Here is a 26,843-nt window from a genome sequence, read left to right on the forward strand (position 1 = left end):
TTTTTTTTTTAATTTATATAATTGTTTAATGAAAATTTGTGATTAAATAACAGCATAGATGGGTAACTAAAGTCATGCCTGAGGTAACATGGTCAAGAACCCCTGTTTTTTAAACCTTTGTATCTAAACAGTTAATTATTACATTAATGCTTAAAAATAGTTTTATTTAACTGTTTATTTATTTTATTTTTGCTGATATAATTAGTTTTTAAGATTTGAATTTAAAAATTAAAGTAAAAATATTTTACCTTCTCAGCTTTTTATCTTAGTTATGATCCTTAATTCAAATATTTAGTAAACTTGGGGATTGGTATTCCTGTTATGGCAGCTAGTTTCATTCCAAAAGGCATGAAAGTCGTGCTTCAATCAGAAAATGGTCTTTTAGGAATTGGTTCATATCCTAATACAAGATCTGATGTCGATCCGGATTTAATCAACGCTGCAAAAGAACCTGTAAATATTGTCCCCGGAGCATCTTATTTCTCCAGTGAAGAATCCTTTGCTATGATACGAGGGTATGTACTTTATAAACCATGGATTGTTTTATCTACATAAACTAATAACTTTATATATACGAGGGTAAGTCAATTATTATCCACAATATTTTTATTACAATCAAATAGGAAACTTTACAAGTACATCATTTTTCAATATAGTCCCCTTGCTGTTCTACTCAATTGGACCATTATTGTACAAGCTTCATGATGCCCTCATAAAAGAAGGTTTTCAGTTGAACGGCAAGCCAAGAATACACCGCTTCTTCCATTGCTTTGTCCAAAGTAAATCAACGGCTCTATACAGACGATGTACTTAATAGTTACTCTTCAGTCTAAGAGCACCATTTCACGTGAATGCTCAATGTTTTCTTTATATGTGGCGATAAACAGTTGTCCGGCTCTTTCATCGTGTGTAACATTTGTGCGACCATTTTTTAATTTTTCAATCCATTCGTAGACACTCCGTTGTGGCAGAACACTGTTCCCATACTGTACTGAAAGTCTTTGATGAATTTTGGCCCCTGATATGCCTTCCAACCACAAAAAACGAATCACTGAACATTGCTCTTCTTTGGTGTAAATAGAAAGCAGAGCAGCCATGATTAACAGCATGGCAGCAATAACGAAGGTAACCTAGCAGCTTGAAACTTACATAAACATAACAACAAATAAATAAAGCATATGTCATCAATGCAAAACGACAGTGCTACCAACATAAACAAAAATATGACTAAGTTGCAGATAAATATATTGGCTTTCCCTCGTATGTTTGTGTGTGTATATATATATATTATTTATTTATTTTTCAATTTTTAGAGGTCATGTAGATTTAACCATACTTGGAGGCTTGGAAGTTTCACAGTACGGAGATTTAGCTAATTGGATGGTTCCTGTAAGTAATTATTTTTCCTTTTAATTTTTATAATTCTTTACTTTTTCTCTTTTTATAAACTTGACAATCACTAATAATTTGTCCTAATGAATTTTATTATTTTCAAGATTCATTTCATTGGGCCATCTCCCTTAAAATATTAACTAACCCAAGTTGGAATCGAATTAACAATCTGAGTGAGCCCTTTATTTTTTTAATTTATTTATTATTATCATAGTCCTCAAAATATTATAATAAACAAAAACACAAATATCTTTAAATCCTTATCTCTCAACTTTGTTTATTTTTTCCAAAATTTCAGCCCTCAGGCTACTATCAAGAAGACACCTAAAATATTCATATTATTTACTTACTATTCACTCGCTCATAACATATTTCTACGAACATACCTTCCAATTGATTTGTCCAAGTTATTAAAAATCTGTTCTTCCTATTCAAGTCAATTATGTTCAGAAAAAAATATAATATTTAATTTATCAATTAATATCACCAGTTGATCAAACTCTATCCTGGAAACTACATATTGCACTAATTTCCTGTTGAACCATAGCAACGCTGAAACAATTCAATAGAATCCCCCCCCTCCTCCCACTTAATACCCGTCAACTTTTAGTTTCCTCTCTTTTCCCCCCACTTCGACTATGGCTGCTTGGTATACGATGGACTCTCAGGTAATCTTGAAACTAAATTTAAACACCTTATGAATTGCTCAGTATAATTTGTTTTCGGGATCACCTGAGATACACCCATAACCCAGTATTACTCCAAGCTTGAAGTTGCTCTATCCATCTTTCTGATGTCAGTATTTCCTAGTTTCCTTTTTATTTCCAGTAATTAGTACTCAGCGCCCACTCCTATATCCTAGAAAACCTGTAATTCAAATTCTCTGTTCAATCCTTTACTACAAGGTCCCGTTTATCTGCCATCAACCCTCCACCTCAGCGAACTGCTGCGCTAGACAAATAATTTTTTACCTGAGCTGCCTTTTACTTAAACACCATTCCTTCAAACATACATTATGTACCAATCCTTCACTCGTTTAAAACCCTTCTGTTTAACTACCTTTTGCTCCTCCAAACTAAACCAATATTATAATAGTACAGATAACATAAATATTAAACACTATGATTTATTAATTGTAACTACCTTTTTGTTTTGTTATTTATGTATTTAGTCCTTTAAATTTTTTTTTTTCTGTTCGTACAATTATTTATATGCAATTTTAATATAAATTTTAATTAATTGCGGCCACACAGTTTTTTGCCAATATATTGTAATATTACAATTACCTTATAGCTGTTACAGTAACCTTTTAATTGTTACAGTATCTTTATAATTTTTCTAAAGAGGCTTAGTCACAGAATAATAAACTATTTTTCATATCATTTCAGTTTCTTTTAATATTTTTTTATGATAGTTATCTAGTACAAATATTTATATTCTTATTGCATCAATTTAAATTTTTAACAATGTTATAATATACACAATACACATTATTACACCATATCTGTTATCGACAAATTGTTGTGCTTAATATATTTTATCTTTCATTTTTATCAATTTAATTAATAATTTTCTATTTTTTTAATAAAATGATATGATTTTAAAACATTTTAATCTATACTTATATACCTATATGCACTTGTAAAGATCGAAAATTTGAACCAACATTCTTCTCATTTTAAATTTTTTTATTTATTTATCTTTTTATGATTTTATTGATATTTTTATTTAATATTTCGTTGTTTTTTTTTTTAATTAAATTAAATTTGTACCGCTATAACCCATAGAGGGCCAGGGGTGCAGTACTTTAAGACCAACGGTTGTGCAAGGAGGTGATTTGGTCAGAATTACACTCGACAATCAGATTTTTACCTAATTAAGTGTACCCACTTAATGAGGCGAGGTGGAGCCTCCAGAGCTGACTCAATGGCTATAGGTAACAGATAATAAGTATCTGCTACAGCCGGATTCGAACCTGAGTTAGTAGTGTATTGCCTTACCAATGGACAAATCTTCCTTACATATTACTTCCAAATTTTCAAAATCAAAATCTAAACGTGTCTTTACATAAATTAATAAATAAGGAAGATAATAAATATTTTTAGGAGACAAATTTTTGTATCTTGCAAACTACATCTTCAGAGATTTGACCGAGTGGGTGAACTATATAGGAAATATCTCCTATATTATTTAAATTTACTTTTCTTAATTCTAGATATTAAGTCTTTTCTGAAAAACTAGATGACGGTTTTTAAATGTCCTTAGGGAAAAATGATTAATGGCATGGGAGGAGCCATGGATTTGGTTTCAGCAGAGGGAACAAAAGTGGTTATTGTTATGGAACACAACACTAAAGAGGGTGGCCATAAAATTGTCACCAATTGCAGTCTCCCTCTCACTGGCAAGAAAGTCGTTGATCTCATTGTAACAGAAAAGGTAAAAGAAATCTTCAACTAAGCTGTATTTTTTGTAAAGAAAATTTCATCATACTAGTGACTTTTGAATCTTTGATGATTATGTCAGTATATTGTTTAGTTTGATTGATAAACAGTAAATGTTGATAGGAAGAAAGTTCATTTTATCTAAAAATGGTTGAATATGGATTAGTAAACAAGTATTGTTTTTGTTATTTTTACTTTCTTAACTACTATCAAAAATATGTTCAATCAAATTCACTTAGTTATTTTAGTTAGATAAAATTGTTTTTGTTTCATCATACAATAATGTATTACCTTAAATTCTCTATTTATATCATTTATCAGATTTAATTCAACATTAATTAATAAAATAGAAATATGATTATAAATTTGTATGATAAAGAATTCAAAATAGAGACATTTTTACTTAGAACTTAAGTATGATACTAATCTATGGTATTCCTGAATGTATCTAAATTTATTTTTATATTAAAAAAAAAAAAGTATCGTACTAAAAACATTTGATTAAAATTAATAAATAATAATGATCATTATAATTACAATTATCAGATAATGAGGAAGCTTTCATGTTAAAAATTTTGTTAAACAGGACACTTTCACTCTAAATTTTCCTTCCTTGATATTGAATTGTATTTTGATATTGTAGGTATTTTTATAAAAATAAATAATTTTTTTGGATTTTTTATGTATTAGCTATGTTCCAATAACTGCTTGTGACTATCAAGAGCTGTACGGAGCATGTGCAGTACAGGTTTTGGGAGGGAAAACCCATACTGAGCATGCTCTGTACAGTTCTTCACAGTCAAAAGTGGTCATCGGAACAGACCTACAATTTTTATATAAGGACAATCGAGGTCTAGTGAGTTGTTCAAGTTTCCACAGCAATTATAGTATAAATTTTCTGTTGCTGAGTACCTGTTGCTATATTTGCAGTATCAGATATTCGATTGTAGTTTTTATTCTCAAATATTCTTTGGTTTATTTTATTTTTTAACATTGCACAGTTTGATTGAGGAGCTAGATATTTCCAATGAATGTTGTAATCTTGTTAAAGCTGTCAGTTCCAATTTGGTTTGGTTTGTGTGTTTTTTGTTATAGATTATTTATTTTTTTCTTCTCATAACATTGAGAAATAGAACAATCTGTTTTTTATCTGTTTAAATGAAATGTTCTCATTCTATTATCAGATTGGTTTTTGTTAATATGATTGGTTATCATTTGTTCGAGTAATGTGTATTTGCAATGTTTAGTAATTCTATTTTTCGAAATTGTTTATGTAGTTTGGGACTTGTTAATTAGGTGGATATTAATTACATTGATTGTGCCATTTGTTATAAAGTTTTGGCTTCTATATATACGGCTAAGAAGTGATGCTTTGTACCTGCTTAACCATTACTACAAGGAAATAAAACAGTTGTCAAACACAATTTTAAACCATCCAATTATTAGTTTATTTTTCATGACTTGAAGGAAGTAAATCAAAATGCAATAATAATTTCCAGTTTCTTGAGTGTTCTGTTAGTGATAACATTAAAGCCAATTACTCATTGGATATTTAATATTATGTATGATATTTGAATTTTAACGAAAATATCCTTTCAATGAATATTATAACCTCAGTTTGAAGGATTTGGTTTCTTAACAACATTTTTGCAGAATTATACCCTTTTGAAATGTACTTTTAACATTTTATTAATTATATGAATGGAATATGGTCCTGGTCCTTTATTAATTATAATTTGTTTCATTATATGTAAAAGTTTTATAAAAATAACTACAAATATATAATAACTATAAAGAGGAGCACAATGATAATTTATGATTGAAACAGTAATGATATAGTTCTACAAATAATTAATTTAAATTAAATAAACACAATTAAATATTTATATTTTATACATTTATACATAACCATAAACATATGAGTTCATATCATCTATATAAATATGTGTCACATCACACATTAATATATGTACCATTACGAATGTACAAACAGATTTAAGTAAAGAAAGTCCATTTGTTCTGTTGAAATAAGTGTGAAAAGATGTAACTGTTTATATACCCACACCTGTCTGTTCCTTTAATGAAGGATATTTAATATTTTAAAATAAGTAAAACATTTTTTTGGCACTTACATCACTTGGAGAGGTAGGCTCCATTTGTCTATTAATTTAATTGATTTATTTATTTATTTTATTTTTATTAGTGTGTGTGTGTTAATTAAACAAAATATTAAAGCAGAAATAATGTTCATTATTTATGATTCACAGGCTGTATTTAAAGTTCACCCTGAGCAAGGTTTAACATTAATAGAAATTGGTGAAGGAATAGAAGTTGCTGAGATTTTGACCTCTACCGGCTGTGATTTTGCAGTTGCTGAGGATCTTAAGGTTTTTTCATAAGTAAGGCATGCATTTTTCTTGCTATTTGATCATTTATGTTACCGTAATATTCAGATTTGTTTAAGCTGTCAGATTTGTCTTCTTTTGTTTATAATGTTTCTTACTATTGTTTTAGTCAATCTCTTTAATAATTTTTTATCTATTCTTAGATTAAATTTCTATAAAACCTTTTTATACTGTTTGGAAACTATATCATTGAAAATGTATTTAAAGTTCTAAATTGGTTAACAATAAAGAAATCTGCAAATTGGATTGAGGTAAGAAAGAATTATCTAATACATTTATATGAGTTACAGCTTGTAAGTTAAATGAAATCATAAACTGATAAGTTTTTTTTTTTGTTGTTTAAGATAAATGTTAATTCAAGTTACCTTACCTCTAAAATTAAATTAAAACTCTTTAATTTTTTTTTATTGATTTCTAACTTAATTGTTGAAATTGTTTTGTTGTGTTAAAGTATCTGGAAAGTTATTTCTTTCTATGTTACTGCGTTTCATAAAATTTGTATGGATAAGTTTTAGTAATTATTATTGTAATTTTATCATAATAAAATAATCTACTTGTTGATTTAAAAATTTGTATTCTGCACAGAAAAATAATGCTGCTATCTCAGATTATTTTTCTTTTCTGATACATTCACAATCATAAATTAAATAATCATTGGAAAGTTATTTTATAAAATTGACTCTGAGATCAATTGTCGATATATATTCCAAATTGGTTACTTGTAGAATTGTAAATTAATTCTATAGGGAGCATCATGCTCTTGATTCAAAACTATTTTATGTATCTGATTAATTAATTATTTTTTTCCAAAGAATTGAACCTAATAAATTTTGTTTTAAATGATTGCAGTTTACCGTTATAATTTAAGCTTTATAATGTTCACTAGTTATGTCAAATCAATATTTGAAATAATTTTTATATTTTTGTAAATTTGTTAATATTGTTATTGATTGTGTAAAAAGATAATACAAATAGTATGAATTTTTGTTACTTATCAATGCCTCATTTTATTCATTCCTTTTTTACTGACTACTTTATTGTTTCTTTATTTATTTATTAAGATCCTGGGCAAGCATCCGCCACCTCAAGTATTATCTTCCTCTACCATGTCTTCCACCAGCTCAGCCTTCAAATAATCATTTTGGTACAGATTCCTGAGTCCATCTGATTTGGCTCCCTCTTATAATTAAAACCAAATCTGGTTTTCTTGTACATCTGGCACAACTCCTCATTAGTGCGAATTTTCCATTGCACATGTTCAAACACTGGGCAATAGATCCTGCACAAAATGTGTTTCTCCCAGGTCATCAACTTGCATTCTGAAACCTTAGATATCATCCAGGTCTCAGAACCATACGTGACGACAGGTCTGACAACTTTCTTATTTACCATAATTTTGATCCTGTGAGACATAGCTCTATAATTCTGAATTTTTCTCATGGCAAAGCAGTGTCTATTCCTGATATTTATCCTTTCTTTCAGTCCCTCTCTTATTTCATTAGTTTCAGTTATTAGTGCACCCTAATACTTTGTATAACGTTTTAACCACTTTCAGAAAAGTTCGACAGGGTGTGGTTTCCTATTTTCCCTTATTTATCTCCTTCAGGTGATTTTCATGAAGTTAGCATGTAAACAGTCTTTACTGACTACATTGAATCGAAAATTATTAGTTGAACGTTTAATAAGGCATTAGGTACCTCAATGCCACATCCACTATATGTCTTATTGCCCTCTTGGAGGAGGTTTACAATATATCACATTTTTTTTGTTCAAAATAATAAATTGAAAACTGAAATAATAAAATTAATTGGGCTTTTAATCTATATCTGTACTAGAGAGACATCGAGTTCTTAGGAACACATGAACCTTAATGCATGACAATCCTCTTGTCCTAGTAAAGACCTTAATACTATGTTTCCTCAAAACATTGTTACAGTAACAATATTAAAATATGTTTAAGGGGAAATCCTATCTATAATTCAATATAAAATATCTATTAACTCTTCTCTTTCATTTTTATTTTCTTTTTCATAGCCCAATCAGCACTGTTATCAAGATGGTTTTGCACAGTAATGGTTGTTGGTTTATGTGTTATATGACAATTAATTACTAGAAGATTGTATTTAGAAACATGAGTATTAACGAAAGAATAGAAATACTTAAATATATTTTTATGAAACACATATGTTACTTAGCATTAACTTTTGTTTTCAGTCAATTTTATAAATTACAAATATTATTTCTAGGACTTAGTTTTGGGTACTGACAAAGTTCTCAGTTTTATATCAGTCTAAATAATAGTCTTTAATATTGCACATTGGTAGATTCACTGGGTAAAATACATTCATTTCTATCAAAGTCGACAGCACAACAAAAACTGTATACAGAACCAGAAAAAAACAGCCAACCTGAAATTAAGAGTAAATATTAATTAGAGAATATAGGGTTAAATAATTCATAAATTTAAAGCTAAAATTTAATGTGAATGCAATTACAGTCTGAGATTTAAATTTGTCTAATCAGTTTGATTTATATTGTTAAATAGCAGAGTTGGGTATATTTCAAAATAAAAGACAAAATGTATTTTTCGTACCCTGTATTTTAGGGGACAAAAGCATTAAAAAATAATGTTGTATTTTAACAAACAAAGTACCTAAAATTATAAAGAGGTAAGTACTTAGTGTCTCAGGAAAAGGGGAAGTAAAAACAACAAACTCTGGTTCGATGGAGACTGTCTGAATGTGTGAAAAAAAGAAAATTGCTAAATTAAAAACTCTTTAACAATCCTAGTTAAAATAATATTAAAGAAATAGAAACTAACATAACTGAAAATGGCGTAAGAGAAATTTATAAATTTATTAACATTTGGGTCCTGTAATAACAGAAATCAGGGATGAAAATAATAATATCTTAGATGATTCAGCAGATATATGAAGCACTTTGACAATATTTTGAATTTAGGAAATAATTGACTTTAATCAATTATTTAGAATTTAGGAAATATATAATTAATAATTAAATAATCTCTTCCGTTAAATTATCTCTAAATAATCTGAATATCAGATTACTTAACTGCTAATTGAAGAATTGAGTTAGGAGGAAGTTGAAATAGCCATTGGTAAATTTTAATCTCATAAAGCAGCGGGAACTGATAACATTCCTAGAGAACTGTTCAAGGCATGCGCTGAAGCTGGAGTTTTGAAGACATACCATTTATCTTGGAAATCAAGACAAAGCCTGAGGAATGGAGGGATGGGAGTCTCTTGTTATCCCAATGTACAAAAGGGGCCAATACCAGATTGTAACAACTACCGATGTCTCACTCCTTCCTATATGTTTTAAATATTTACATTAATCTTAGCTAGGTGAAATTATTCTACTATTGATAAAATTTTTTAATTTAATTTAAATTCGTATAAAAATTTTAATTTTAATTTTTATATGAATTGAGGAAATGAACACTATTATAGCAAATATTACATAAAAGTTAAAATACAATAGTGTTGTTCATGATCTTTACATAGATTTCAATAAAGATTCTATTGAAGCTGTATAATAGTATGACCAAAACGTTTAATGAAGTTAAAATAGATGATAAATATTCCAAGAAGTTTGAGGTTCGTTTGAATTTAAAGCATGATAATTCTTAATCATCTCTGAAACAGATTGACCACTTTTTTATTTTGCCCTTAATGCCTGTATATCAAGAAGTTTGAATCAATGCTTCAAAGAAAAATAGTTTCAATTAGATTTTTAGAAGCTTAATTTAATCTGGAAAAAATAATGAATTTGGAGTGAAAAGTTAGCATTTTCACCAATTAATTTAGTATTATTTTCTATTTTATCATGCTATATTTTCTAGAGAATTAAGCATTTAAAATACAGTTTGTAGCAAAATACTTAGAGTATTTTATATTTGAAATACTTTTCATCCAAAATACGTGAGTGTAATTTGTATTTGAAATATTTTTTCAATGCAAAGGGTTTTTAAATAATTAAATATGAGATGTAAATGTATATTTAAGGTGTGTTAAATTATTAATAATAATGTTATTAAAATTGTTACAAATTAGTGTATAATAAAAGCAACAAACAATTGAGGATGGCCGAATTGGCCGCAACGTTGGACTGTTGATGATATCAAAAAGTGTGTTGAGACTTAACATGGATACCAGTTGATTTATTTAAACAATATTTTTTTCATTTAAAATACTGAAAACACCTATTTCGTATTTGAAATTTATATTTCACAAGAATTTTGAGTCATAAGTTTTGCCTAAATCTGATTATGAGAAACATACTATACATTTAAAGATAGCTTACTGTTGACTAGGATTTGAATGAGAACCATGAGTGAGGACAATAAGATATAAAAAATTAAGTATAACATTCTCTTTTTAACAGTAGCTATTATAAATACATTTAAAATATTCTTTAGAATCTTTCTATCAACAATTCAATCAGATAATTTAGAAACTTGCACTTTTACTAATAAAAATCAGGATTAGACTAATCAGTACTTCAAGAATGTAAATAGAACAAAAATTAAGCTCTAACATTCATTGAAATGTTATTGTGATAATTTTATTAATAGTTAAACCCTTGAGTAAGATACTATCTTATAGTAAACAGGATAGCCGTAAAATTATATTTAAAAATTAAAATCTGTACCGCTACGACCTATGATGGGTCAGGGGTTCAGTACTTTGTAAGGAAGTATTGTTACTAGACCAACAGTTGTGCAAGGAGGTGATTTGGTCAGAATAAAATTATATAAAATGTAAAATATACCTTTTTGTCGAGGACGTATTCGTTGAGAGCTAATGTAGTGTAGATCACTGTGACAATTACTAAAATGAGTGTGCAATTGTAAGCCAAACCCTCAATATTGACCCAGATGCTTTGATTGTCCGAGATCAACAGCTTGACGAACCACGGAAGTCCCAGGCAGAGAAGGACATTAAAAGTATTTGCACCAAATGCATTACAGAGGGCCATTGTATATTTCCCTGTGAATAATAATCATAATTTAGTACTAGAATATTTGTATTCAAATATCATTTACCAGGAAATATCTTTGCTTTTATAGAAACCATATAATTTATAGAACATCACTTAATAATAAACTTGTTTTATCTTAATAAAAAGAAAAGTATTAGATGAATGTTTTTGCAAATCTGCAATGTGAAGAGCTGTTTTGTTTATCATAAATTTAATTTAATGAGTTATTCACTATAACTCATTAAATAAATGCAAACTCATCCAGTAATGAGCCTATAGTATTAACATAAATTTAATGAATTATAAAATTTATATGCCTTAGCTGAATATTTAATCCTCTAACAGGAGTACTGTATGAAAGAAATGGATAACAATGATACTTTAATATATGTCAATGCACAATGTGGATAATCTACAATGCAATAATACCTGTTTTTGCTGCGCTTATACTAGACAACAGTTCAGGAATCCCTAAACCAAACCCAAGAACAGTAAGGGCCATTAAGGAGTCTGGAATGCTTAGCCTGTAACCTTGAAATCATGGTTCCTCAATTATTAGGTAATATCTGAAGAAATTTATGTAAAATTAAAGTTAAATTCTCACCTATAAATATAATCATCCAGGTTGTGATATAACTTACAATTGCTATCCAGATTAATGAAATTGGTATCGCCAATGAAGGACACTTCCTTGGAATAGTAATACACAGCAAAATTGTTACAGGATAAAATAACCAAGAACATGATTTTGTAAAACATGTTTCTTCTTTTCTTGATAATTTGTTAGTTGGACCTTTATAAATCAAAGAATTATATCATTTAAATTCTGTCTTATACATTCACCTTATCTAATTTTAAATCATACCTTTATTTGAAATATTTGCAATAATAAATAACAAAATTTAATTTAATATATCTGCTTACATTCTGCATCAGCTTCATTGCAACTGCTGTAATAATCTGCTCTTAATTCATAGTGTTGATCACAACCTAAAAGTTTAACTATTATCGTAACAATATTAATTTGTGGTTGTTAACCATATATTATTCTATACTTAGGTTACTCCTCAGTTATACTCATTGACAAGAGTGTTCCCAGGGTTTGCGGAAATAGCTTTATTTCAACAAACCTTAGTTTGTAAGAAAGCTGAAACTTTTTCAGCCTAAGAAAGCTGAAACTTTTTCAAAAGATCTTTAAGAACCCCAAAAGTGGAACATTATTTCCCAAAGCTTTTAAGTGACAGCTCAGCCCAGGTGCAGGTATAGTCTCCTGTAAGAGACATCCCTAACTATTTACAATGCCATAACCATGAGCTATTATAATTAAAAATAGTAAAAATGAATTGAAAAAATAAATAATCCAGAGAAAAATAACAAACAGAAACAAAAATATTTATATGATAAAAAAAAATAATAAATTGATTTGTGCTGACAAATCATTAAAGGAGAATAAAATTTTAAAAAAAGGTAAAATAATGATAATAATAAAAATAAATCAATAAAGATTTTAAAACAGGTACTACTAATAGTACAAATTACTATGCTCTTGTTAAAGGGCTCATTGAGGTTTTAGAAGTCAAAATTCTGAACATATGTCACTCTGAATGTCAGTTCCAAAAGACACTAAATACTGTTTTATTTTATTATTTATTATTTTTCCAAATTGAAATAATCTCTTAAAAGATTTTTGATTGAATTAGAAATTAAAATAATATCCTAGACATATCTCCAGAGTACCAATGACAAAATGGTAATCAGATTTCTCAAATCATCATTTTAAACATTGTAATTTTTGGTATTGACCTCTACTATTTGTATTTCAAATATTTGGTGGTCTGTGGTTAATTCGTGTCAAGAAATTATTAAGATCCCATAATATTTTCAAGGGGTTTGGTTAAAAGTAGGTAATCCACTCAACTTCCTGAAGAAAATGAGATTTTGTCAACAAAGAACTAAAATGGTTCTCTAAATTTCATACAATTATATTCAAAATTACAAAATTTAGGTCAACGTTCCAGATTCTGGACCAATTACTTCTCAACTCAATGTTGAATGTAATGTCATATAACTGACTTAAAAGGTTTCCTTATTGATAAATATTTATGTTCATTAATGATAATGTTCCATTTTTTAATTACTAATGAAGAGTTAGCAAACAGTGATATAGTTCAATACTATTTAAAATAAATTAACTGTGATATAGTTTTGCTATATATCAAATAAATGTATAGTATTTATATCTTTCTGTACTGTATAAAATAAATAAGCTTACATAATAACGTGTTTTCAGTGTTTTCTTCATTTATCCAATAGTATAACATCATAGTTTTCCTTTTCAAATATTTCTCCAAAAGCATTCCTAAAATATTTATTTTACATTGATGAAATTCAATCTATATTCTAGGACATTTGTTGCCTTAAAAATAACTATTGGGAACATTTTAGCAGCTTTTGTCTGGCTACATTGACTTATTTTGAACGTAAATAAATCTATTACAATATTTATTAAAATAAAATATGAACAAAGATCCATATTTATCAATGCTTATATTGTTTTCTATTATTCACAAGTTCACAGAAGTTTGATAGTCATTGAGATGGATTTATAATTGGTGTTTGAATCATGTTAAGGAGGAAGCTTTATGGATGGAAATGGGTAAGTTCTAAATGAGGTAGCTTGAACAGCAAAGGAATTTTCCGCAAGGCAGTTCTATGGATAGAGATATAAAAATCAATAGGATGGAATCTTGTGTTTAATAGATGAATGCATAAAGATTGATGTATTTATTTATGTACAATAGGTAAAATGATGAATAAAAATGTTAGTTTTCAATTGATAATTCAGTGATTTATTAAAAATAATGATTCAGTAATGTATCTATAAGTTTTCTATTATTTTTATTACTTAGCTCTATGGTTCTGAGAACCTTTGCAATCGGACTTCCATTCCTTCCTGTCCCGAGTGTGGCTTCTCCATTTCCAAAAGCCTGTGTTAGCTTAAAGTTCTCTAAGTGATATATTATCTAGGAATATTGTCGTCAGCACTTTTTTATGTACAAGAAAAGAATGTGAAAAATCGCTTGTTTTGAATTTATTAGTTTTATTAAATTAGCAGAACTATATTTGCAAAATAAAGTTTTATATAGAGCTCAGAGAAGTAAAAATGTCCAGTGATAAAAAATTTATTGGCAATGGAGAAGTTCATAAGCAAAACAGTTAAGTTCTTATTTGGTCTCTAAGTAGCTATCGTCAAATTCATTACTTAAACATGGTGGAGACAATATGTTGGGTTCTCGATTACTTTCTACTTGCCATTTGAAATTAAGAATTTTTTCTCAGCAATTCACTTCTTTTTTTCTATATAGTGAGATTATTATTAAAAGTAAAAAGCAAAACTTAGCCCTGAAAACAGTTTGTCAATGGAGGATGTAAAAAATACTATTTCTATTTGAATGAGTAGAATAATAGATAATTAAAGTTTTGGTGTACTTTAAAACAGGTGACTCAACAAATTTAATATTTTTGTATTTTTTTATGGAATAGTCATTGATAGTGATTAGTTTAACTAAATTAAACCAAGAATGTTCTAGGTTCTCAAAACTGTATATTTATTAAACTTTAGGCTTTTCATCAGATAAACAATTTTCCAGATAAGGTAAAGTATATCCTGAAAATTGTTGGAGAATATATTTACATAACATCAACAAAAAATATCAGAACTAGAAAAGTAACTTTATTTATTTTTTATGAAGCATTATGATATGATTTTTCATTATTTACAATAATTACAAAACAAGTAATTCTTGATTACCTAAGACATAGACGAAGTATACTACAACCATAATGAGAGGCTTGTACCAGTGAATAGTTTCTCCATGTACACAAAATATTAGGCATGCAAGAGAAATACAGAACATTAATGCATCCCTTGTTAATGGCCAAACATCTATTGGTTTTTCCTGAAAGAAAAAAGATAGTGAATGTTTAAATATTTATTATATTTTACATATATCTGATTAACTTAAATATAAAGAATACTTATGCAACAGAAAATTGTTCTCTGTTAAAATAATAGTCAAACAATCTTATGTAATATGAGAAGTAAATGAATAAGATAATAACTGTTGGTATAACTTACATTTAATAAATAATTAATTGTATTATTTTTATGTCTTACATGATAAGATTTTGCCAAGAAAGCACATATGCCAGGAATAACAAGGCAGTTGAATGATGCGGATCCTACTATGGCTTCCGCGCCTACTTCAGCCTCCAACCAGAATGTACTGACAAGACTTATTGCAAGTTCTGGGGTCGCAGCGGCAGCAGCCATAATGGTAGCACCTACTACATCAGAAGATACACTCATCCCTAAACAAAAAATCAGAAAATTCTTATTTGTTGTCATAATATTCACAATAGGATTATTTGTTAATAGATGTGCTAAATTGCTTATGACAAAACTTTTAGTGACAATTTATACCAAAATCTGGGTTACCCACCCTGATGGCTGTCCAGCAATCCTGCCAATCTATCAGATGTGTTTACTTTTTATTTCATCTAAAATTATCAAAAAATCTATCCCTTGATCATTCCTTACCCTCAACACCTTTATTACCCACTCTTCGTCAGAGATTATGAATTTTCAATGAAAAATGTGGGTATTTTTATTGGTGATCACTCCCCAGTAGTCAACTAAATCAATACTAATAGAACTTAAATTTTGTACATTACATATTTTCATTTATTTCAGAACCTTTTTACGTACATACATTTCTCTGTATTTAATCCATGTTGGGTTTTATTATCATAATAGAGAATTCTGTAAGTATTCTTAAACAGGACAAGTTTTTGTTAGAGTTTCAATCTATATTTTTTGTTGAAAATCATTTTTGATCAAATAGTTAAGACCACTACTAAATTAGTATTTTCTATTGACAATGGAATTAATAATGTAATTCGGTGCTCTATTTTTTGATATCACGAAAACTATAATATAGGGTCTTTTTTTAAGCCCGATAGAACTTGAAATTGTAAAAAATAACACAAAAAATTAAATTGTAATCAAAATTTTTTTTTTATTCGAAAGATCAATACGTGACATTAACATTTGAAAATGATTTCGGGCATATGGGCACCGCGGCTGTTCTTGACGAAGCGCATTCTGTAAAATTGTGTTCAGCGATGAGGCGCATTTTTGGCTTAACGGGTTTGTTAATAAGCAAAATTGCCGCATATGGTCGTGCGATATGACACCTCTCGATTATTTCCTGTGGGGCTACGTGAAGTCACTGGTTTATGCTGATAAACCAGCAACAATTGACGCCTTGGAGGCCAGCATTGTTCGTGTTATTCGTGACATACGGCCAGCAGTGCTCGAAAAAGTGGCCCAAAATTGGACGTCCAGAATGCGCTTCGTCAAGAACAGCCGCGGTGCCCATATGCCCGAAATCATTTTCAAATGTTAATGTCACGTATTGATCTTTCGAATAAAAAAAAAATTTTGATTACAATTTAATTTTTTGTGTTATTTTTTACAATTTCAAGTTCTATCGGGCTTAAAAAAACACCCTATATTAAGTGTGTGCCTGCCTCAAAGTATTATCAAGGAGCATTCCCTGAAGGCAAGACATTTTTTTAAAAATTGAATCATTTAAATATCAATAATCACCTGAAATGAAAATAATTTGCAATTGTAAAAACTGTTTTAGGCAAACACTATTTTAAAACAGCACTAATGAAAATTAGAAAAATAAGGTAGGTGTTCGACAAAGAGTAAAGATGATTTGATGGGATTTGTTGGGAATTTTATCCTCCAATTTCGACACCATTCTTCGAGGATTGTGATATGGGATTGGTGAGTTTGGAATGCAATTAAAAGGTTATTATTAACTGCACACATGTGTCATGGGAATACGTGGTGAGGTTAGTGTTAAAGATTGGCTGGGAAGTCAGCTCAATAGACTGTGTAGATGATGGGACCGAGGATACTACATTGAGAAACACCAGTGTACAGAGAAAAGTTATAAGCTAAATTTTGTTTCCTACATGGCGTTCTGGCAAGAACCTGGGTAGGCTAGTAAGATCACAGTCTAAACTAAGATTAAGCTTAAGTATAATGTATTTATTGAGTCAGATTTAATTTTCGAAACTTAAGTAAAAACATAAACTGTAATTACCAAAAGGGATTGGTCTTGATCATACCGCTGTACTTATTGCAATTTTATTTACAAATTTCTAAATGTTCAAAGCATGAAAAGTGGGACCCTAAGACATTAAGAGAGAGTGCATCGGGTTTACTGGACTTTGGGATTTTTGTAGTACAATAATGCATTGTTTTTTGCTATGTGTGTGCCTCTTTATTGAACTCCGATGAACCCACATAAAAAATGTATAATATCTGACATTATTTTATTTTTTTAGTGATGCCATTGTGTCACTCACACTGTTACAACAATATTATTAGTAATTTTATGTATCACTGAATCCATAATTTTATGTATCACTGAATCCATAATAAAGGATTATAAGGTGCAGACGTTATTCCATTCCATGATTCAATTAGACTATTATATTTCATCCGACTAATAATTATTATAAGACCAACATTTAATAGTCTCAATGATTCCAGGGATTCTCATTTTCTAAGACATAAATGGATGCACCATAAATTTCTGTCGCATCAAAGAAAACTGATGAGAATAGTCACGTATATTGTTATTTTAAGATTCCTGTGTAATTGAAGTTTACCTTGATACTCAGTGGTTTGTCTTTCAAGCTTATAATTCCACTATTATCTTTCCTCTTCTTCTTTTTTGCTGTGATGTTTTTTTCTTTTACAATGTTAAAAACCCTCGTTACCTATGACCTTCCTGATTCTTTTAACTTCCACAATATGATTATTTCTTTGATAACACATTTAATTTTGAATTAAACACAATTGATATGGATAACCTTACCTAGTATCTTAACAGACCTCATACATAATTTCCAAATAATATTTCCCAAAAGGTAGGTTCACCTATAATCTATGGTTATTATTTTTTTATCCTTGTCAAGGTTTATCTTTTATGTTTTGAAGGAATTCCCTTTATTCGTCGGTCAATCTTTATTTTTAAATTTTAATAAAGGCTTATTTGATTTGTTTAAATAAATTTATAAAAGCTTATTGGTAGCAAGGAGCGCAGTAGCATAATGGTAAGGCACCATGCTACCAACTCCAAGGACGGGTTCGGGTACCAAATAATTATTTTCTGTTACACTGCAGCCGTGAGTCAACCCTGGGGGTTCTGTAGCCCTCCTGTGGTTCACCGAGTGGCTACACTTAAGTGGAGAAAAATCTCCCACTGAGCGTAATCTTGAAAAAATCATCTCCTTATATAACCATTGTTCTAAAAACAGCGCTTCCTTACAAAGCATTGAGCCGATGACCCTTCATCATTATTATTTGATATAATTTTAGCATTTCTACTCGATATTTATTCTTGTTTCTGAGTTTAATAACGATTCGAGCGCCATCACATAAAACATTGAATACTCAAGCAGTGAAGAAAAACGAAACTTCCTTTGATCTTCTACGTGAAAAAACACTTAGTGGCAAGAGAGTAATTACTCAATCTTTTAGTTTTTTTTTTCAAATATGAACATTATCAAATTTTATTTTAAAAAATATGAAAATGAGGCCGATTTTTTTTTTCAATGCTTACCTTTTTTTTAAATGAAATAAATCGGCCCGTGTTTTTATTTTTTTTAGGTACATTTTCCACACCTAGAAAGGTATGAAAGGAACGTTAAATTTCAAACATATTTTTGAACTAATAGATTTATTTTAAACAACACATATCTACAGCTCTCTTCATTTTTTTTTTTTTTTTTTTATATTCAATTCAAAATACATCGCTTCTCACATCAATAGTCCAAAATGACGCATCAAAGAGAGAGTTCTTCATTTCATAAACTCCAAACGTATAGTCATTATGTTCTTGCTTACCGCAAAAATAATTTTAGGTTCTCTTGAACATTAAATTGGGTAAGAATTTTCATTAAATTTAACCAGTCTATGAGTCAACCATTCGATGCTGACTCATAGATTGATACAAATAAATATATATGCATATATTTGTGGTTAGCTTCTTAATATGTGGGTAAACTATCGTTTTATTTACTATAAAGTCTAAAAAATTAGATTAACTTAGTTTTATCAATATAAAATTGTTCGGGCTAAGGATATGGAGAAAAACATCTACCAAAAATAAAAATACAATGCCCAACAGTTTATCAGAAAACATCTAATAGAAGGAATTGATTAGGATCACATTGTGCAGAGAGAACCCAACCCTATAATTTTCAAATAAGAGTTAATACTATGTTATTGGTCCAACACTACCACTCCATGTCCTTCAAGAAAAATTTAACCTTCCATCTACTCACAATGATAACACTGAACCCTCAAGATAGAGTTATACTAAAATATCTGGTGCGCACATTACTCAACTTTCGATTACCACCTTGAGATGAAATTAGTCCTTTTACGTTTAGAAACAACTACTGCTTTATTGCTCAGTCTCCACTAGCCCTCAATACCAGTGAAGCGCTGGGATCTCTTAGGACCCTTCCTTGCCTTCCACACGGGGGTGGCAAGGCTTGGCTCGGAGACCCCCTGCAAAATTTAAATATTGTATCTAGGTGTGAATGTGTCTTTATTTTATTGTTACTTAAAATTAATTTTCTTTCTCTTGTACATAAATTATTATAATTTTTTTTTTGTTATTTGACCTGTTTTATTTTATTATGTTTATGATATAGATTCTAATTTTAATTTATACAAATCAAGATAGTATTTTATTTTATTTATATATTTCTTTATTATTATTATTTTAGGGAGCGCGGTGGCAGCGTGGTAAGGCGAATCCGGCTGGGCAGACAATTGTTTTCTATTACACTGTAGACTTGAGTCAACCCTGTGGGTCCTGGGGACACACCCAGCTTCATAAATTGGGTGCCCTTATTAAGTAAAAATCTGGCGGTCGAGCATGATTTTGACCAAATCACCTCCTTGCACAACCGTTGGTCTAATAACAGTACTTCCTTACAAACTATTGAATCCCTGATCCTTCATGGATTGTAGTGGAACAGATTTTAATTTTAATTATTATTTTAAATTAAATTTTTTTCTTTTATTTTAGTGAGCACTATTGATATTTGTTTTTTCTTCTTCTATTTTTTGTATATACATTGTATGAATGATTATTTGAATACTATTACGTTATGCCCTTAATTTGTGGCAGATTGCATTAATTCTCTTCAATAAAGTAAATTATATTATAAAATTATTAAATTAGATTGACATTCATGAAAATTCCTTTATTATTCAATATGAGAATTTCCATATTATAAATTTCATATTGATAAGGTAAAATCTAACTTTTGTAAACTACCATAGAAAAAAATTCATATTTAATATTAAAATATTCATCTATAGTTTATTACTGCTGTCAATTTTGTTCCTGCCTATAATACAACAGTTTAACTTGCGTAAAATTGATGCGTATTGCGTACATTGATATACCGAATTTAATGAAAATAGTCGTTTTTGAGAAAACCAGATAGATATAAAAAATCGATATAATAATGTTGGACTGTTAGAAATTGCTATAAAATTCCAGGCATATCAATCCATTTTATATATGTATTTTCAGTACGACTTTTTGTTTATGCACTAAGCTTTTTACACGTACACACAAGTGAAAGCTCTATTAGTTCTGTTCGTGACCTTCATACTTTAAGCCAATTTTTGCCAGATCAATATGGCAGCATCTGCCATTCTAATTTTTTTTTTAATACAAATTAATGATTAAAACTTACATTACTGACCTTTCCACATATCAGCTAAAGTCGGGAGAAGATAGAAGTTGCATACTACTGTCAGGATGGCATACATATAAATGAGGATGACGGTAGCTATGGCAACTCCAAAGAATCCGTTAGGGAAGCCGGTGTAGGGGAAGTCGAGGATGGCCGGAGCCGAGCAGTTGTCCCAAGGTGCCCAGCCCACCACCGCCTGTAAGGAATCTGAAACAGGCGGTAAGGTTTACAGATCATACTTTCCGATAAATGATGTATTTTTTTGTACTTATAGTTATTAATAAACATTACGCTGTAGTTAGAGGTTTTATAGTCTTTCCTGGTTCATTTACTGATTACAGAAGGAGTAGCATATCCCTTCTATCCTTCAAAGCAAAAGTAAAGCCAAAATGATCTCGCCTACGGTGCTTAGATTTACATTGAGCTTAATAGAAATATCCGTGTGGTTCATCTTCAGGCGTGCCTTATTGGCTTCACTTTTCATACCAGCTTATCCCCTCTATTGCACTCATTTCTCCTAGACTGTTTGCAGTTTCGAATTTTATGTCAGGAAAATCATCCTAATATATCTTGTGTTTTCAAACAACTCCTAAATTGAATTTCAGACAAATTTCTAGCATATTTTTAATTCTAGCATGTAACCACTTTTTTTTTATTGTTTACTTGCTACTTGGCTATTTCTGACATACAGGAGGGTTATCATAGTGAAAAGGTTGAGATTTCATTTCGTGGGACCGCTACAAAATATACGTCAATCCGACAAGGTCGGAATCGAATCGGCACTTTTCTAGGCTTAAGTTGTTAAGGTGAAGTCTCACTTCACTCAGCTAAAATGGCCTCATAATGTTTTTACGAAAACTCCTGAACTGTTCTGTTCCTGAAGAGTATTACGATCGAATTAATAAGTAAACTGCATTCCTAGTCAAAAATATTGCATCACTATTTTTATATGATTTATTTTCGGGATCACCAGAGATACGCACATAACCCAGTATTACGCCGAGCTGAAATGGCTCTGAACTACTGAGTTAGACAAATAATTTTTTATCCGAGCTGCATATCTCTGGAACTTTATCCCCTCAAACATACGTCATGCACATACCCTTCCCTCGTTTAAAACCCTTCTATTTAACTATCTTTTACTTCACCAATATAATCCAATATTATAATAGTACAGATATTTTGTAACTACCTTTTTGTTTTGTATTTTATGTATTTAGTCGGTTATTTTTTTTAGTTTTTATTCTTCTCTGTATATAAGTTATAATTATGTGTTTTTGGCCAATATATGTTATTATAAATTAAAATTACCTTTGTAATTGTTCTTAAGGGACCTAGTCCCAGAATAATAATTTTTTAAAATTTCATTTCACTAGAGTTTTCATCCCGAAAATACCCTTAATTCATTCCATGTGTTTTTTAATTATCAATTTCGACTTAATTAACTATAGTGACGTAGTAACCTAGTATATAGAAGCACCGGTACGTTTCGGCCTGGGCAGATTGACTAATATTTCGTGGTGGTCCAACTTAATGAAATCTCGACCTTCCCACAATGGTTAGAACAGTTTGTTACCCTCTCATTTGTCAGAAATAGCCAAGTAACGCTATTTAAAAATAATGGTATTGCAATAGCGGCACATTGCTTAAACAATAAAAAGAAATGGTAAAAACTTACAGTTTCAAATATTTTGTTTCGTTTTTCCAATGAATGTCGTGTGATTTTTATCATCGAATAGATATCACATATAATATATAATCAGCCAACTGTAGCATTTATCTATAAATAATATCTGTATAATGTTTACTTTTTTTATTTCTTATCTAAATTATTTCTGTGGATAACCACTGAGAACTCTTGTCATTTCATTGATATTTTAATAAGTTCATGAAATGATCTTAATTGACTCTACTTCGTTTAATTTATTTTAGATCTTCCCGCCAAAACTAGATATCAATTCGTAGCATTATTCAAATTATTTTACCAATTTCGGTTTTCCAATTCAAGTAACAGGTAAAATGTAATGTACCCTAAAAATCTTTAAAAATAGATTTAGACGGCAGACTTTGTGACCTGATATAAAATATGATGTTTAAGATTTTTAAAAACGAAAATGACGGACGAGAGGGTTAGGGTATGGGTCTTTAGAGAGGTACGTTCATACGCATTATCAGTGTTTATCGTAGATTAGGAGTATGATGCTCGAAAAAAATCCTTACTTCGCTAGATATTTTCCATTTTTATTTTTTCCCATTTTATTAATAAGAGTATGAAAAAGATGTGACTAAAAATAAAGAGTTAACCACAAATCCGATTGCACCATTCCTAAATATCAATTTGACCACGTTTTAGGACATAAATCATTTTCTATTTTCAATTTAACTTTTATTATAAACTGCACGTCGATTTCGACTATTACAGTACTTACTAGACAAACGGTCTAAACTTCCAACACATTACAAAAGACTGATCTACATGACTGTAATAAGGCCAATATGGACATATGGAGTTGAGCTTTGGGGCTCCACTAAACCTTCGAATTCCTCTCGTATTCAATCCTTACAATCCAAAATCCTCAATGCTCCTTACTTTGTCACAAATAAAATCATACATACACCTTAATGTTCCCTATGTAACCGATCTAGCCCTAACCAGATATCACTCCTTCCATTATAAACTGCCTAACCACTCAAACCCCCTAGTTTCTAACCTTGCATCGTCTTCCATTCCTGAAAATCCTCCGAGGCGCCTGAAAAGAAGATGGCCACGAGACCAGCTAATGTAAAATGTCATTAGAGTGCTACCAATCGGTAGTTTCTCTACACGCCTGTAACACTCCAATTTAACTTAGATCAGATTTACTAAATGTATTATAATGTACAGTTGTAAATAGCAATAAATAAATATTAAAAAAAAACTTTTATTATAACTAATGTTAAGATTAAATGGAATTTATTGAGCTGTAGGTAATATTTTAACATATAACATAATTGTACAAATTCGTCCTTACCTTCGATTTTTGAAGATGAAAATACTTTAATTGATTTTAGATCATTTTTTAAAAATTATTCCAAGAATTAAAAAAGATGTCGTCTAAAAAGAAATCTGATATTTACTGTATACAGCTGTGGATATCTTATGGAGTAATATCGTAAGAAATCGAACGAACATAAATCCTAAAATATTTTTTAATAAGTTTTAAAAATAGAAAAAAAAATGTTTACGTATTCAAAGGTATAAAATAGATTTTCAAAATTAGGTCATTGAGTACTGAGACACTCTTTTTAATTAATTCTTTACCGATCTTCCATTTCGATTCTTAATTATTTGGTTTGCTGTAATTACAAGCGATAAATTTTGGAACAACTTTCTGATGATTTTAGCCAATATTTTGTTTGTATATATCCGATGCTTAACTAGAAGAAAAATGAAGTTAGCGGTCTAAGTCGCAGCTGTCTGCATTGATGGCTAGAATACCTGCCAAAGATCTTGAGCGTCATCTCACGTCATTTATACTCGTATTATTTTTTTTTTTCAATCAGAATAAATTTTCAATAAAAATTAATATTTATTGATACATTATGCCTATTTATATGTATAAACATGATAGAATTTTTATTTGTCTCTTTATTGCCAACTAAATATGGAATCTACATTAACACAAGGCCTGTTTGTTATTGATTACATTAAGTCTTGTCCACCACGTAATGATTTAATAAGGAAAAAGTTTCCGAGTGATACATTGTTTGTAACAAGTGAAGGCGCTAAAACCAGCATCTTACGCAAGTATTTCTTTCAGCAGATATTAATCTGCTGAAAGAAATACTTGCGTACTTGCCGTTGTCATAACTTCAGACCCCTGGAAACAAATGAATAATACAGTATTATTGTGTAAAAACTTTAATTTTCTAAATAAAATCGGAAAGTTAGGGGGAAAAAAAGTGACATGATACTTTACTGTCGTTAGAATTTTTTTTTCTTTTGCTTGAAAATGTGTAGAAGAAATAATAGTGAATATATTTTATAAATTATAACTTTAAAGGTTAACTTGTTTTTTAGAAGGTTAAAAATACTCTTTATTAATTTTATTGTCATTGTATTTAATTATGTTTGTGCAGTTGTTGTCCAATATTTATTTATTTAGTTTTTTTAAGAACCAAGAAGATATTATAAATATTATGTTTTGTGATTAAAACCGTCCTTGGAATGGGTCCCCACCCTCGAGCAATAAAAAAGAAAAGAAATATTCTAAACGAAAATATAATAATATTTTATAATTATAAGGAAAACAAGTTAGAAAATAACACTGAGTTGAACCATCAGCGTTTCAAAATTATAGTAATAATTTTCTTTAATAATCCGTCAATTCTATTTTTATCTTACTTCTTCCTTTTATGTTTATTGTACCTAAACACTCCAATTTCGCAGTTTCTTACTAACCCATCATATTCCCAGTACAGTAGAATTTATTTATATTAAATGTCTTAATGAAGTTCCCTTATAACTGTTATAATCACATAATGGGTTTATAATTCAGTAAGTAAATATAATATTTGTTTATACAGTGATGTCATTCCCTATGAGTCCAGGGCAGCGTGATCTATATGCCTCAACTCCTTTGATAGATCTTGTAAATGTTTCTTTTATATATAAAACTATCTTTTTTTAAATTATTTGTTACCCTTCAAATGTTATGTAAAATAATATTTTTAACTAGTATTCTGTTAATTCCCGTTGATAACTCAAAATTATCCAACCTGGGGAATCCCCATTTATTAACGTGTCTCGGGCCCAATTCTCACGAAAACTATATAATCAATAACAGGAATCTTAAAAACTAGAATCACTGAAAAGTGAGAGAAAAAACAATGTTGGGCTAACAAACATTAAACAACTCTTCTAACCGTTAATGCAAGATTCATACACCCTAAGCGCCCGAGTTGGTCAGAAAGCATTAAATGAGTAATTTAATTACACCTTCAATCATATTTTTCAATTGCACTATAATAACATTGAGACAACCGTTAAATGATCCAAAACATTGGCAGGCATCTAAGGGATTACAGCTGGCAGACGATTGATATCGGGTGTGGTCACATCCATTCTACTCCACGTGGCCGCTACATACAAAAATGCTTTGGGTACTATGGCGTACGACTGTCGTCGAAGTACCATGCGAGTGGTCTGTGCGTTTTGCACAGTTTCATAAAGTCGTGGCCAGGATTCCATATATAGCGTCCAACGGAAGGTGGACCCTCAGACTACCTCCTCGTCTTCAACTGTTCGTGGACAGAGAACACGGAGAGGTTGACTACTACCTCACACTGTTGCTAGCCGCACATAGTGGTTTCAGAACCTACCAGTATACGTTCAAACTGGACCATATAGTGCATAGCACAGTGTGCCCAGCAATAGAAGAAAACGTGAACCAACTGTTTTTTTCCTGTTCCCGCTTCCAAAAAAAAAGTTCAATCAGGTCTACGAATCAGCGCCGACAGCCGGCAACATTGTTATAATAATGCCTGGAGTACTTGACGGCAGGTCGCGGATATTCTCGCTTAACAAAGGAAGGAAAGGCGAGCTACGTGTAACCTAACACAAAGAGGCGGCATACAGCTACTTCCCTTCATGATGTGATACCGAATGGTGGTACCGTGGAGGGTGGAAATAGGAATAGGGGGAGGGGAGTTTAGTGGGTAAAAAACTCACACACAAATAGGTACGGACCTATCTGTGTGT

General features: G+C 30.0%; 2 protein-coding genes across 4 annotated transcripts in view; one reads left to right on the forward strand and one right to left on the reverse strand.

Annotated features, from left to right (window-relative positions):
- Positions 1-7,232, forward strand: part of SCOT (Succinyl-CoA:3-ketoacid CoA transferase) — a 15,541-nt gene extending 8,309 nt beyond the window's left edge. The window contains exons 8-12 of the mRNA XM_014435057.2: positions 296-515; positions 1,314-1,389; positions 3,658-3,828; positions 6,101-6,232; positions 6,382-7,232. Coding sequence (XP_014290543.1) covers positions 296-515; positions 1,314-1,389; positions 3,658-3,828; positions 6,101-6,232 — 599 coding nt within the window. The 3' untranslated portion in view covers positions 6,382-7,232. The remainder of the gene's footprint in view (positions 1-295; positions 516-1,313; positions 1,390-3,657; positions 3,829-6,100; positions 6,233-6,381) is intronic.
- A 1,284-nt stretch (positions 7,233-8,516) lies between these two features.
- The window catches only part of LOC106689867 (sodium/potassium/calcium exchanger 5), a 24,293-nt gene continuing 5,966 nt past the window's right edge, over positions 8,517-26,843 (reverse strand). Inside the window, exons 2-10 of one of the 3 annotated variants that reach the window (XM_014435058.3) lie at positions 21,113-21,310; positions 15,417-15,610; positions 15,051-15,198; positions 13,512-13,598; positions 12,164-12,229; positions 11,844-12,032; positions 11,669-11,770; positions 11,030-11,247; positions 8,517-8,646 (exon numbers count right to left, since the gene is read on the reverse strand). In XM_014435058.3, coding sequence (XP_014290544.3) covers positions 8,524-8,646; positions 11,030-11,247; positions 11,669-11,770; positions 11,844-12,032; positions 12,164-12,229; positions 13,512-13,598; positions 15,051-15,198; positions 15,417-15,610; positions 21,113-21,310 — 1,325 coding nt within the window. In that variant the 3' untranslated portion in view covers positions 8,517-8,523. Of the gene's footprint in view, positions 8,647-11,029; positions 11,248-11,668; positions 11,771-11,843; positions 12,033-12,163; positions 12,230-13,511; positions 13,599-15,050; positions 15,199-15,416; positions 15,611-17,989; positions 18,168-21,112; positions 21,311-26,843 lie in introns of those variants that run through there. The other 2 variants (XM_067045422.1, XM_067045419.1) reach the window with 2 other exon arrangements.

Source organism: Halyomorpha halys, unplaced genomic scaffold (genome assembly GCF_000696795.3).
Source record: "Halyomorpha halys isolate HHAL.00 unplaced genomic scaffold, Hhal_1.1 Scaffold1502.1, whole genome shotgun sequence".
Classification (NCBI taxonomy): domain Eukaryota; kingdom Metazoa; phylum Arthropoda; class Insecta; order Hemiptera; family Pentatomidae; genus Halyomorpha; species Halyomorpha halys.